This window comes from Cervus canadensis, chromosome 2 (assembly GCF_019320065.1).
Source record: "Cervus canadensis isolate Bull #8, Minnesota chromosome 2, ASM1932006v1, whole genome shotgun sequence".
Classification (NCBI taxonomy): Eukaryota; Metazoa; Chordata; class Mammalia; order Artiodactyla; family Cervidae; genus Cervus; species Cervus canadensis.
In genome coordinates this window covers 8,806,851-8,818,912 of record NC_057387.1, presented here as the reverse complement: position 1 = coordinate 8,818,912, position 12,062 = coordinate 8,806,851, and the positions used below count along the sequence as shown (strand labels likewise).

Sequence of the window (12,062 nt, the reverse complement as noted above, 5' to 3'; positions counted from 1 at the left end):
AGTCAAGTTTTTAAGATAAGCCAGTCTCTGGCTAGAAGGGCCATCCTAGGAACCCTTACAAGACTTAAGGAGAGGTAGGATATCTGGGGCAAAAAGCTGAAAGGGGTTTCCTCAACCCTGAAACCATGGTGGGAAAGCACGGAAGGGCAGAATTCAGGGTACTTCCATTCCTGAGCCTCCTAAAACCTAAAGAGTTAAGCCCCAATCTCCAATGGCCATGCACAGAGGGTAGGCTGACCCCAGGTGACACCTCCACATCATTACCCTCATTCACTCTCTCCTGTAAGTCCCTTTATTGCAGTCATAGAGAATATATAGGTAATTAAACTCTGACAATAATTTTAACGTGATACACCCAATTTTGAGTTGCTTTTTAATATATTTATAGATATAAAATTAGGCCTCTAACAGTGATAGGGACAGGGAGATTGCTGCCACCACACAACTTTGTTTAAAGTCAGAGAAGAGGTAACATCCTTCCTATGCTTCCACTTCTGCCCTCCTCCCACCTCCCCCCGACCTCCCTCACCAGACCTACTGAGGGGATGATGAGATAAAGAAGAAAGTGAAGGATACATAATCAAGTGCAAAACACTGTGACAAGTTCAGAGAATGAATGGGGTGGAAAGGAAGGTGAAGAGTGTAGGATGGTTAGGGACTCTTATTAAAAAGACTTCCCAGAAAAACAGGATCCTGGGATGGGGTTGCTCAGGGGCGGGGGGTCAGGCGGGCAGAGAAAAAACAATGCAACTGTCATAGGCTTTTAAAAAATAAAGAAAATAAAGTCAAAAACCTAAACCAAAGAGAGTGTGGCATTTCTACCACCCCCAGCCTGGCCCCTTGGTACTGAACAGCCAGTTATCCCCCCACCCGCCACCCAAGAAACAAGGGAGACCAAAGAAAAGGAAACCCCATTCCCTACCCCAAACCAGTTAATAAAATAGGCTCTCCCTTCCCCCCAAAAAGGGTTTGGGGAGAAGCCACTTCTGCTGAGTCTATGCGCCTCTCCGTGGAGCCCCATTCCAGGGCCCAACTCCCACTCCCAGATGCTCTCTGTAGGTTTGCTCCCCTCTGGCTTGTCCTCCTGGGATGTCTTTTTTTTTTTTTTTTTTTTAAATCTAAAGCAAAAAAGTCCAAAGTGCGTTTCTGCTGAATGTTAGGGCCTGGCACAGGAAAGGGCTGCCCAGGCAGGATCGGGTTGGCAGCCCCAGCCCACCCCTCCTGGGTATGAGGCCTCAGGATGGCATGCACTGCACCCGGTCAGGACCCTCCTCCTCGTCCGATGTGTCTGAGGAGCTGGGAGACTCATCAGAGTCGGCGTCTGTGGCCCCAACCCCAGGTTCTCGCCAGCGCTGTAGGATGGGAAAGGCTTATTAGTAATTTCCTTGGAACAAGGTCAAGCGTGTTAGGTCTTAGTTACAATTTATATGCTCTAGGCCAGGGTCAGCAGAATTTAAAGGGCCAGATGGTAAATATTTTAGACTCATGGGCCTTATCTCTGTCACAACTTTTCAACTCTGCTTTCATGTTGCAGCATGAAAGCAGCCAGACAATGCATAAATGAATGGGTGTGGCTATATTCTAACGATACTTTATTTACAAAAAACAGGCACTTGCCAAAACTGCCAGTTTGCTAAACCCTACCCTAGGGTCTCTTCTGGCATGAGAGAAAAAAACAGAACACAGCCTGAGAATTATTATTTCTTCTCAACTCCTTCCCTACCCTCATCTGATTGCCTTTTTGAAGACAACCTGGTGCATGCACAGTGATGGAGAACACAAAGCAGACGCCATCTGTCTCCACTAGTGGCTTGTCCAAGGCTACATGAAGCTTCTGATGGGGATGGGGAATAATGGATAGGAAACCCAACCAACTTCACCTGTTTCCTCCTAAAGCAATGAGAAGTATGCACTGGAATGTTTCACCCTCTTGAGAGGGTCACTGCCCTTGGGAGCTCACGTCCCACCCCCGCTTACCCGGTGATGGCGTCTCTGTCTCAGGTGGTGCATGAGGAACCAGAGCATGTGGCTATCAAACAGGTCAGTGTGGTGCAAGCTATCTTCATCCCGTTCCCGCTTGTTCTTCTTAATCACCTGGAACCAAGAGGGTAAGGGGATTGGGTGATGACTATAAACCCTAGACTTGATCAAAAAAGGCTGGTGTTCTAGCCCAGTAAAATCTTCCCTTAGAAACTATTACGCTGGAGTGAGTTAGATTAGATTAAGAAAGGATGCTCTAGGTTCATCCAATGAGAAGGTGGATGATTCTTCCAAAAGATGTCCCTATCCCCACTCGACCAATAACTAGAGGTATTTCAAAGCTGTGTATGGACTCCTGGACTGGGACTATTCCTAGAGAGGCAATGACAGGAATATGGGGGATGGTGTTAGAGCAACGCCTTTAAAAAATTGTACAGCAAATTATTCCTTCCTGTAACAATAAAAACTCCTAACAGTATGTGGATAAGCAGAAAGAAGAAATCCTTAGTCAGTTACTTACATCCTTTAACCCTGTAAGTTCAGTGGAAGTTTCAGCTGTGGGCGCCCAGATTTTGACATCATGGTCTAGGCCACTGGTTGCCAGCACAGGCAGGTGAGGGTGGGGCTCAAGACAGTTTACCTGGTCAGGAGAAGAGGAAAACATAGGCTTAGGGGTACATGGGAATAGTCTAAAAATCACTACTCATTTTGCACCAATAACTGTCCTTGATAAAAAGTTAAGGTAGCTGCTGGGAGGACATGCCCACCCATCATGAGACTAGGCTAAAGAGCCCTGGACACAGACTGGGTATAAGATCAGGCCTATCTCTCATTTCCTATGTTTAGGTAGGGGTGGTCTCATCCCCAGACATAGCTCTAGGGGTGGGCGGGTGACTGGCCAAGCGTACACTGCCTTCACAAAAAAGCAATGAGGTCCAGATGACCTCATTCTCTCCAGATTCCAAAGCTCCAACTCGCCCAAGGCTGGAAAAAAACATCTCAATGGCTTTTACCAAGTGGCAAATAAATTTTTTAAAATGAAGAAAACAGCAGCAGCTGCTGAGCCCCTAGAGAAGGCTCAGAGAACAATTACATTCACTTGGCACTGTTCACTAGACCTGGAAGAAGGCATGGGCTGGGAAGAGGCTGAGCCTGATCACTGGGGGGGTAGTGGAGACACATGTCTGCTTGAGACCCCTGCACACCCCAGGAGACGGCACCCTGCTGCTTGCCATGAAAGCATAACAGGCTCAGCTGTAGGACAGCAAAGTACAGCAAGGCAGTTTCCTGGGGCACCGACCACCTCAAGCTCAACCACCCTCCGGATATTATTCACTGAGCAGGAGGAAGGAATTTCAGAAGCTGAGATGGCCTTCTAGCTTAGGCAGCCTCCTATCCAAAGGCACCCATGCCCTCTGCTGTCTGACTTGGAAACATCAGCCTTCCTCGGCAGAGTAGGGTAGTTACCATCCCCACCGGAAGAGCTGGTCCCAGTCTAGCTGCTAAAGGATTTTGAGGCTTTTAGTCAGATGAGGAATAGACAGCAAAGTATCTAGAAGGAAGAAGGTGTGGTCCCATCCACTCCTCACCTCACCTCACCCCACCCTGTCTTGCAGCTGCCATACAGACCAAGAAAACAACCCTTGGCAAACAGCCTCTTAGTTCTCCATGGACCAACCTCTGCCTCGCCTGCACATGCAAAGAGTGGCTGATGGGAAGCCAAGGTCAGCATGGAAAACTGACATACAGATTTCTAATATTTGTCTTCCATTTTATAAGTAAACAAATTCTCAGAATAGACTGACGCTAAGTCTGAGTGTAATAGTAAGGCAGAAACCACATTTCCTTTCTCCTTTTATTTCACATATCAGCTCATTGCAAAGTTTATATCTGAGCTCCTTTAGGAAGTGTGGAAGAAGCTCCACCACCTGGAGCAGAGACGGCACTGAACAGAAAAACTCCATTGCCAGAAATATTATCAAGATATGTTAACTTAACACACACAAACTTGAACTCATTCATCCATCTCCAGATAAGCCCTTGCTACTCTTCTAAAACTCTGACCTAGCTTTGCTTGACAAGGCAGTAAAATAAAAAAGCACAGGAGAGAAATTCCTTGGAACTTGAGACTTATGGACAAAGTCAGTGACAAGAGAACAAGACAGTAAGTTACATATAGTACCTGAGTTGGAGCTTGCAGAGGGAGCCGACAGAGAGCTTCTGGGCCAGAAGACCTGGTCGTTTCACCTGACCTATCTGAAGGTCAGGGCTTATCCTGTCAATAATGCCTGAGCAGAGAAAAGAGCTCTGGCCTTAGATGACTGAGTTAGGGGATGCAGAGGATGGGATAAAGGAGCAAAGTGTTTTTGGGAAACTAAAGATGGTCCTGTGCCAACCCTTGGCCCTGAATGAAAATAATAAAAGACCTAGATTTTGAGCCAAATACAAAATCAAGAGACTTGGGCAAGGTGGATGAGAATTTCAAAGATCCCTATCTACCTTATGATATATTCTGCATTCAGGCTGGTGCTGTGACCTCACTGCTGGGAGGTTAGCACAGAAAGTCAGAAGGAGCCACATGAGGACCACACGGATCATTCAGCTTACACAAAGGCAAGAAAAAAGCAGGAATCTCACTGCAAGGTGCAGTCTTTATACCTCCTGTTCTAGTGCTTCACTCTCATGACCACTAAAACTCAGGCCCGGGGCCCACCCATCCAAAGCAAACACCCTCCCCATCTGAGCACCTGGATTAATCAGCAAACCCTGACGTTGGCTGAGCTGACAAGAGACTGGCCTGTGGAATGATATGGGCAAAAGACAAGTACTGGCCTGTGGGCAGGGCAGTTAGCCCTGTATTTCTCTAGAACAGAATGCAAGACAATAGTTTATGATCAAGAAAAGATTCACTGGCTTCTTCTGACTTCCTTATGGCTACATGCCTACTACAGAATTCTCATTAAGACTCCAGTGTTTTGGGTTTGTTCACTACACATGGTAGAAGAGGACCTACGTAAGAGCAGGAAATGAAGCAGGCAACAGTGATACATACCTTTAAGTTCTAGACTCTTCTCTATTTATATTCAAGCCATAAAAACCCTGGATCTATACTGGTTCCAGGTCCCCCACATTTAGCAGAAACCAGAAAAGTCTGAAATAGCCTCGCACCAGGATAAGACACACACAAGAAGAAATGGGAACCCAACTGCAACGAATCATTCTAAATTTTAATACCACTCTCAATAAACCTCATCAAGGGATGGCTGGGTTCTCATAGCTCCTCAGCTATTCCTGAGATGCTCTTAACCAGACTATCTTGAGTAGTCAGGACAATGCAGCTGCCCCAACTGCCTCTTTCTTATTGTCTGTAGGACAATTGTCTTATTGTCTGAAAACCTTGTAATAGAAAGTTACTGAATCCTTCCTGACTCTAGGTCTCAAAGGAGGAAAAAAAATTATGGTTAGCTAGATACATCTTAGGAGCTGACCACCTTTCACTCCCCAACTCAAGACCCTCAGGCTTCCTTTTCTGTCTTATCTCTATGGAGTCTGCTGTAGAACTCAAAGGACAGGCAGATATGATATGATAATGGGTTGTATAGCAGTCAAAAAAAAAAAAATGGTGGTTGGGCGGGGGGGGGATATTTTCTCTCTCCCTATATATGATATATATCATGTATGTTTGTATCAGCGTACAGACTATATCCTGATTTTCTCAACTGTCAGAAAAAAAAAATTCTCCTCCTAGCTTGTATCTGCTAATCCAGGATTTCATCAAGATTACTACTAAGCTACTTACTACACTGTGTAGGATGGTGTGCCCTTAACTCTAATGCTTTTGTTCTTGGAAAAGTCTACACCTAAACATACCTCAGTTGGGCCAGAGATTCTTCCCTAAAATCCCTCTCTCTTCTTAATAAACCATGCTATAGAGTTACAGAAGACAGGAAAAGGAAAATAATTTCATTAAAACCTCAGCATCCCTATCCCATAGTATAAAAAAAAAAACTGTACTGTCTTTTTATTTAGCTGGCTAGACCTCTAAGACATGGTATTATGTTGTCAAAGTAAGAATTCAGTGGCCCTGCTAAAACCTACCTTAATGACTGCAGAGAGTAGGGAGTCAGCCAGCCCAGCAAACCATACTCACCACGCCTCCCTTGTCCCCCTCCATGAACTGAATGATCTGGCAGGATGATTTCTCCCAGAGGAAGATGTGCCCACAGTCACTACCGCTCACCACAAACTCACTCTTGGGGCCATAGAAATTGACGCCTTTTACTGTAATGATAAATGAGGGAATAAACCGCATGAGAGCTGGCATCAGGCCTAAATATTTACCTCACAGGAAATTTATTCACAAATCTAAATCGGCTCAGAGCCAAAAATTTCTTTCACTTTCACAAAACAAATCAAGGGATTATGCATGTAAAATAGATAGATAGAGTAAGAATCACACCAAGTCCCAGAGACTATTAATAGTCTCCCAAAGAGGTCCACGGAGCTGAGCAGTTTACAGTCCTCAGCAACAACCTCCAAGGAACAGCCACCAGCCTTACCAATGCCTCACCTGTCCCAACCTGAATGGCCCCAGCCTGCCCACTGTAAAGCAGCGCTGTCCTATGCCCTACGATTATCCTTGGTATCTGTGATTGACTGGTACCCAGTCTGTGCTTCCTGGGTCATTAGGTGACCTAAGACTGGTGGAAGTTTATGCTACAACTGCCTAAAGCACCTGAGGTGGGCTTGCTACCAAGACTGAACAACAGGACCCCACCCTCTGAAATTAGTAAGAGAATCCAGGAGTCCCAACTGCTATGTCTAGTTCCATATCAATCACAGAACTGGAACACTTCCTTCTGTATGCCCATGGACCAAGATTAAATATAGCATTCCCCCTCTCTTCTCACAGTTCAAGAGAAAAAGGAAAACTGCTCTCTCCCAGTCAACATTATAACAGACATCTGTTATGAGCACTAATAACAACCAAGAGCAGTGATTCCAACTTGTCTGTACAAGAATCAAACAGGTAGCTTTTGAAAACTCCTAATCAAGTTGTACCCTATACCAATTAAGTCTGAATGTATGGGTATGGGAGCCAGCTTCAGGTGACTTCATCTATAGCAAAGTTTAGGAACCGCAGACAGAACAAAGAAGGCCAATCGTCACAGCAAACCTGGGTGAGGTGCTATCAGCATTCCTCCTCTTCTGCATCATGCAAAAGAACTATTTCTTCCTCTTCCTCTTCCTTGAAAGTACAAGCTCACCCCCCTATTTAGGCAATTAGTCTTAGTACAACCAACTAAGGAGGGCTCTCCCAAACTCCCTAATAAGTCTTTTAATTCTCAAGTTACCTGAAATCATAAGTTTTGTTTTATATATATATATATATTTTATATAGTCAGTCTAGTTTACTTACACCCAGACCAAGTAACATCACTATCGTGGTGAGAAATGCTCCTGAGCCCTCTCTCCTCTAGCACAGGAGGGCCGATGAAAACTTCAGCCCACTTAGGCTTGTCCTGTGGTGATGGGTAGCCTAACTCCTTTAGGTAACTCTTATTTGCACAACCTAAATGAGATACTGTGGCTCTTCAAATCAACAGGCTTGGGGTACAGAAACCTAGAAAGACAGCCTCACCTGTGGCGTTATTTCTGTGGCCCTTATATCTCTTAATATACTGGGCCCCATCACTGTGAGAGGAGTTGAAGAGGTAAATGTCTTCATCATTGTAGCTGGCCAGGAGCTCTGCCAAGAACAAGCACACAGCAGTGAAGGCAAAGGCTGAAAAGAGCTAGGACTAGGAGCTGGGGCTGGGGTGGGGCTTCTTGCCAGCAGTGCCCCCTCCTGACACCCAGGTATAGCGCCCATCTTACTCAGTTGGAACAGCAAGCAATTCAGGTGTCTAGGGTAGACTAGGAACACGCTGCCAACTCAGGGGTAGCAGAATGCTCAGGAAGATCATACCCATTAATTCAGGAATGAGTCAAAGGCGTAAGAACCTGCTCAAGCAAGTAGCCTGGACTTTAGGACAGGCCCTGCTACATATCGCTTGTGGCATTCTGCGAGTGCCTGGCATCTCCAAGGGTCGTGTGCTGCATCCTCCCACTGTGTGCTCACCGTCAGCGACTACTCCCCACGGCTCCACCTGGAGCTCCAGCACAGTGGTGAGCACGGGAGGGCACATGCCTCGCTGGCCCAGCAGCTCCCTAGACAGAGGGGGCATGCCAGCCTAGGAGCTGGGCCCTGCTCACGTACCTGTGCCGTCGTGGCTGTACACAAGGCAGGTGATGTTTGCTTTGGACTCACTGTTCACCTGCAATAAGGAGCAGATACTGACTGACGCCCCACCCCCCCATTATTACACCACCTTCAGGAAACAGGCTTCCTTCACACTCCCCTGTGTCTTCTCCCAGGGACTGAGAGAGAGAGGCAGAGAGGGGCAGAGAGGCAGACAGACAGGAGTACCACTGATGAAACCTGACCAAGATGGGGGGAGAGGGCTTTCTGCTGGTGTCTTCTGTGTGTTAGCCATTTCATACGCACATTATCTTGTTAGGCTTTACCATCATGGTACAAGGCAGTTATCTCTATCTCTGTTGGTAAGAAAACTGAGGCTAAAAGGAGGTAAGGTGACTGCCCAAGATCACAAAACTGCTAAACGGTAGAGCCAGGGATCAAATCTAGGTGTCTTTTGACTCCAAAGTCCAAGCTCTTCCCACTATGTCAGCAAGTCTGGTGGCAGGCTTGGGGTTGAGTCAGGGAAGTCTGGAGCCACTGGCCCTTCATGAATCTTACCAGGTGATGAGGGCAGAATTTCTTGAGTACTCCATTGTTTTCATTCTCGTCAATCTTCCTCTGGTCATAAATCCTACAGAAGAAGCAATGAAAAATGTCAAAACTTACCAACAACCCTTGAAGAGCTGAAATTCAATGCAGTGACTAGAACGGCAGTCAGCCGGATGTCAGAACAGATAAAAGACATTCCCCAACTCGGCTTCTGGCTCAGGCTTTTCCTCAAACATCTTCTCCCACCCCTCTTCCAAACCAAAACTCTTTTATCCAGGTACTTCTCATTCAAGTAGTAATCCTAAGTTCCATTATTTTGAAGTGGCTTATCTCTTCTCTCAGCTTTTATGTCGCTTACTATTTATCTGCACTGAAATAACATTACAGATCCTTTTCTATGTATGCTGTCTCCCCAATGCAGTTCATTACTCACGGGCAGAGACCATGCTTTTTCTAAGTCAGGGGGTCCTCAATCCCTTCCTGAAATTTTATTTGGCTAGTTCTCCCCACAACTATTACAAGCTACCATTTATATCCCAAGACTCCCTCTATTCTTCCACCTTTTCCATCAAGCACCAAACTACCCTCACCTTCCCTCATCTTTCCAATGCAAACTTTAATCATTTGTGCAACCATTTATGACACACAGATTAGGTGCCAAGTAGTATACCAGGTACTAGAAATACAGTGAGGAGCAAGCCAGATCTAGTCGCTGTCCTTGCATATCAGTGTCCTCCAGTCTCAAGAGTCTCATCCCTCCAAGGACCTTGTTCGCTTGATTAGCCCTCTTTCCTCACCACTGTTTGCCCATTTTCTACAAATTCTCCCACTGACCTTTCCCACTCTTGCTTTTTCTGTCCCCCCACCTTCCCACCACGCCTTCAGTTAGATTATGGAGAAGAGCAATCTGCTTTTAACATTTTCACTCCCTCACCTCCTATTCATTTCTTGATCCATTCTAATCTAGCTTTGGCTTTCAATTCACTACTGAAACTTCTCTGGCTAAAGTCATAAGTAGTCTAACCGCCAATGCCAACAAGATACTTTTTTAGGTCTTTCTCTCCTCTTTTGACATTATTCATTACTCCTTCCCTGAAACACTTTCCTTCCTTGATATCCAACCACAAGCACATGGACTTGTGCTTCTTTGTTCATCCCTTCAATGCTAATGTTGCTCAAAGGTCTAGTCTTAAGTTCTCTGACTCTGTGTAAGGAAATTTTAAAACCTAGAGTTCAAGTATATGTGAATGCCCAAAAACTGTGCTTACATGTATTTTTCCAAGGAGATGGGATCATAGTTCTCATATTCTCAAAGAGGCCAGAGACTCAAAAGGGAGGAAGCATTCTGCACTATACTTTCTTCTGGTGATCAAATTCCATTACCAACATTTTAACTACCACCTATATGTAGATACATGTCTCTTAGATCTGTGTCTCCAGCCCACACTTGTTCTGAGTGAGCTCTACATTTACAGCCACATGCCAAATGAATGTTGTAATGGAATGCCCAAAAGTAAAATCATTCTCCTTAAATTAAGATCGTTCAAGGTCTACCTCTTCCCCCAAATCTTTGTTAACGGCACCATCCTAAATTCAGGTGGCCAAACCAAAAATCAGGTCCTTTCTCTCATATAATTCTTTCCTGTCAACAATTTGACTTCCTGGGTGTATTTCTTCACTATATCTGCTTTCTCCACTCTTATTCATTTTTTGCCTACATTATCTGTAGTAACCTTCTAACTGATTTCCTTGCTCATATTGTCACCAGAATTACATCTAACATGAAAAATTTAATGTAAATTCCATAATTAAATCTCTTCAGTGATTTTGTACTTTCTAGTAAATAAGGTTCAAACTGCTCAATATGGCTGCTTACCACTTCCCAAAGATCCTATACATTACACACACACACACACACACACAAAGCTATGCTTCCTTGAATACACCATGTCTCATCTTATTATCCTAAAACAACTGTGTTTCCTTTACCTGAAATATTTCCCATTTGTCTTTAATTTTCTTTTGTGAGAAAGAACAGCATAGTTAATGGTTTCCACCATATTGAAGGAGTCTGAACTGAGTTCAGATACTATGCTACTTACTAGATGAGTAATATTGGGTAAGTTACTTAATGTTTTTAATCCTTATATATCTGTTTCTTCAGAATCCTCCCTGAAGGCTGAAACTGCGTCTAGTCAACTGTGTATCTAGCACAGAGCAAATGCTCAGTAAGTGCTAGGTGAATAAACAAACGAATCAATGTATGTTTGTATTCTCCACAATTCATTAACAAATATTCTGCATAAACAGACTATCCAGGAAATGTTTTTTAAATGAACCAATAAAATAAAGAAGACAAGTAGGAGACTGCTGTACTACCAATTACTACTCTTCAGCAAATATAGCTGCTAACAATCAGATTTGTTTCCCCTCTAAGTCTCAATCAACAGCTTTCAAATATCACTAGGTCATCATTATGTTCCCAAGTCATCAAATTAGTAAAAAAAATTTAAATTAAGTATTTAATATTTTGGTGTATGGAACAGTCTGTGTTCCTCAGTATCTAAAGCTCTTTGCCCTTCTTTTATCTTCCTCTTTCTTCCATAAGTATTTATTAAGAACCTACTATATTCTAGATATGATGCTGAGACTAGGGGTTGGCAAATTTTTTCTTAAATGGCAAGGCAGTAATTATTTTAAGCTGGCAGGGCCATCCAGTCTCTGTCACAGTAACAAATGGCTATGGCTATGTTCCAATAAAACTTTGTTTACAAAAACAGGGTAGACTGCTAACCCCTATGCTAGAAAGTGGTGATACAAAAATTTTTAAAAATTCTCTTATTATTTGAGCACAGGACAGAAGCTTGTCATTCAAAAAAATTTTTGTTTTTGATTTATAATACTTTACTTTATTAAGAAGTTTTAGGTATACAACAAAACAGAGAGCCGTACAGATGTTTTCCATACACTCTCTGCCCTCACACATGTACAGCCTCTCTGATTCTAAATCACTCACCAAAATGGTAGTTTTTTAAAAAACCTACACTGATATACCATAATCACTCAAAATCTACAGTTTACTCTACATTCTATAGGCTTGGATAAATGTATAATGACATATATCCACCATTAACATCACAAGAGTATTTCCACTGCCATAAAAATCCACTGCCTATTCCTCTCTCTTGCCCCACCCCACCCCTGGCTATCACTGATCCTATTTCCACAGTTTTGCCTTTTCCAGAATGTCATACTGTTAGAACATACAGTATGAAGTCCTTATATACTGGCT

General features: G+C 43.9%; 1 protein-coding gene across 7 annotated transcripts in view; it reads right to left on the bottom strand.

The window, feature by feature from the left end:
* Positions 1-647: 647 nt before the first annotated feature.
* The window catches only part of DCAF8 (DDB1 and CUL4 associated factor 8), a 40,033-nt gene continuing 28,618 nt past the window's right edge, over positions 648-12,062 (bottom strand). For all 7 annotated transcript variants that reach the window (XM_043451880.1, XM_043451892.1, XM_043451862.1 and 4 more), the window contains 7 exons: positions 8,780-8,852; positions 8,240-8,297; positions 7,622-7,729; positions 6,131-6,261; positions 2,501-2,620; positions 1,978-2,094; positions 648-1,352 (listed from right to left, as the gene is read on the bottom strand). In XM_043451880.1, the coding sequence (XP_043307815.1) occupies positions 1,236-1,352; positions 1,978-2,094; positions 2,501-2,620; positions 6,131-6,261; positions 7,622-7,729; positions 8,240-8,297; positions 8,780-8,852 (724 nt within the window). In that variant the 3' untranslated portion in view covers positions 648-1,235. The remainder of the gene's footprint in view (positions 1,353-1,977; positions 2,095-2,500; positions 2,621-6,130; positions 6,262-7,621; positions 7,730-8,239; positions 8,298-8,779; positions 8,853-12,062) is intronic.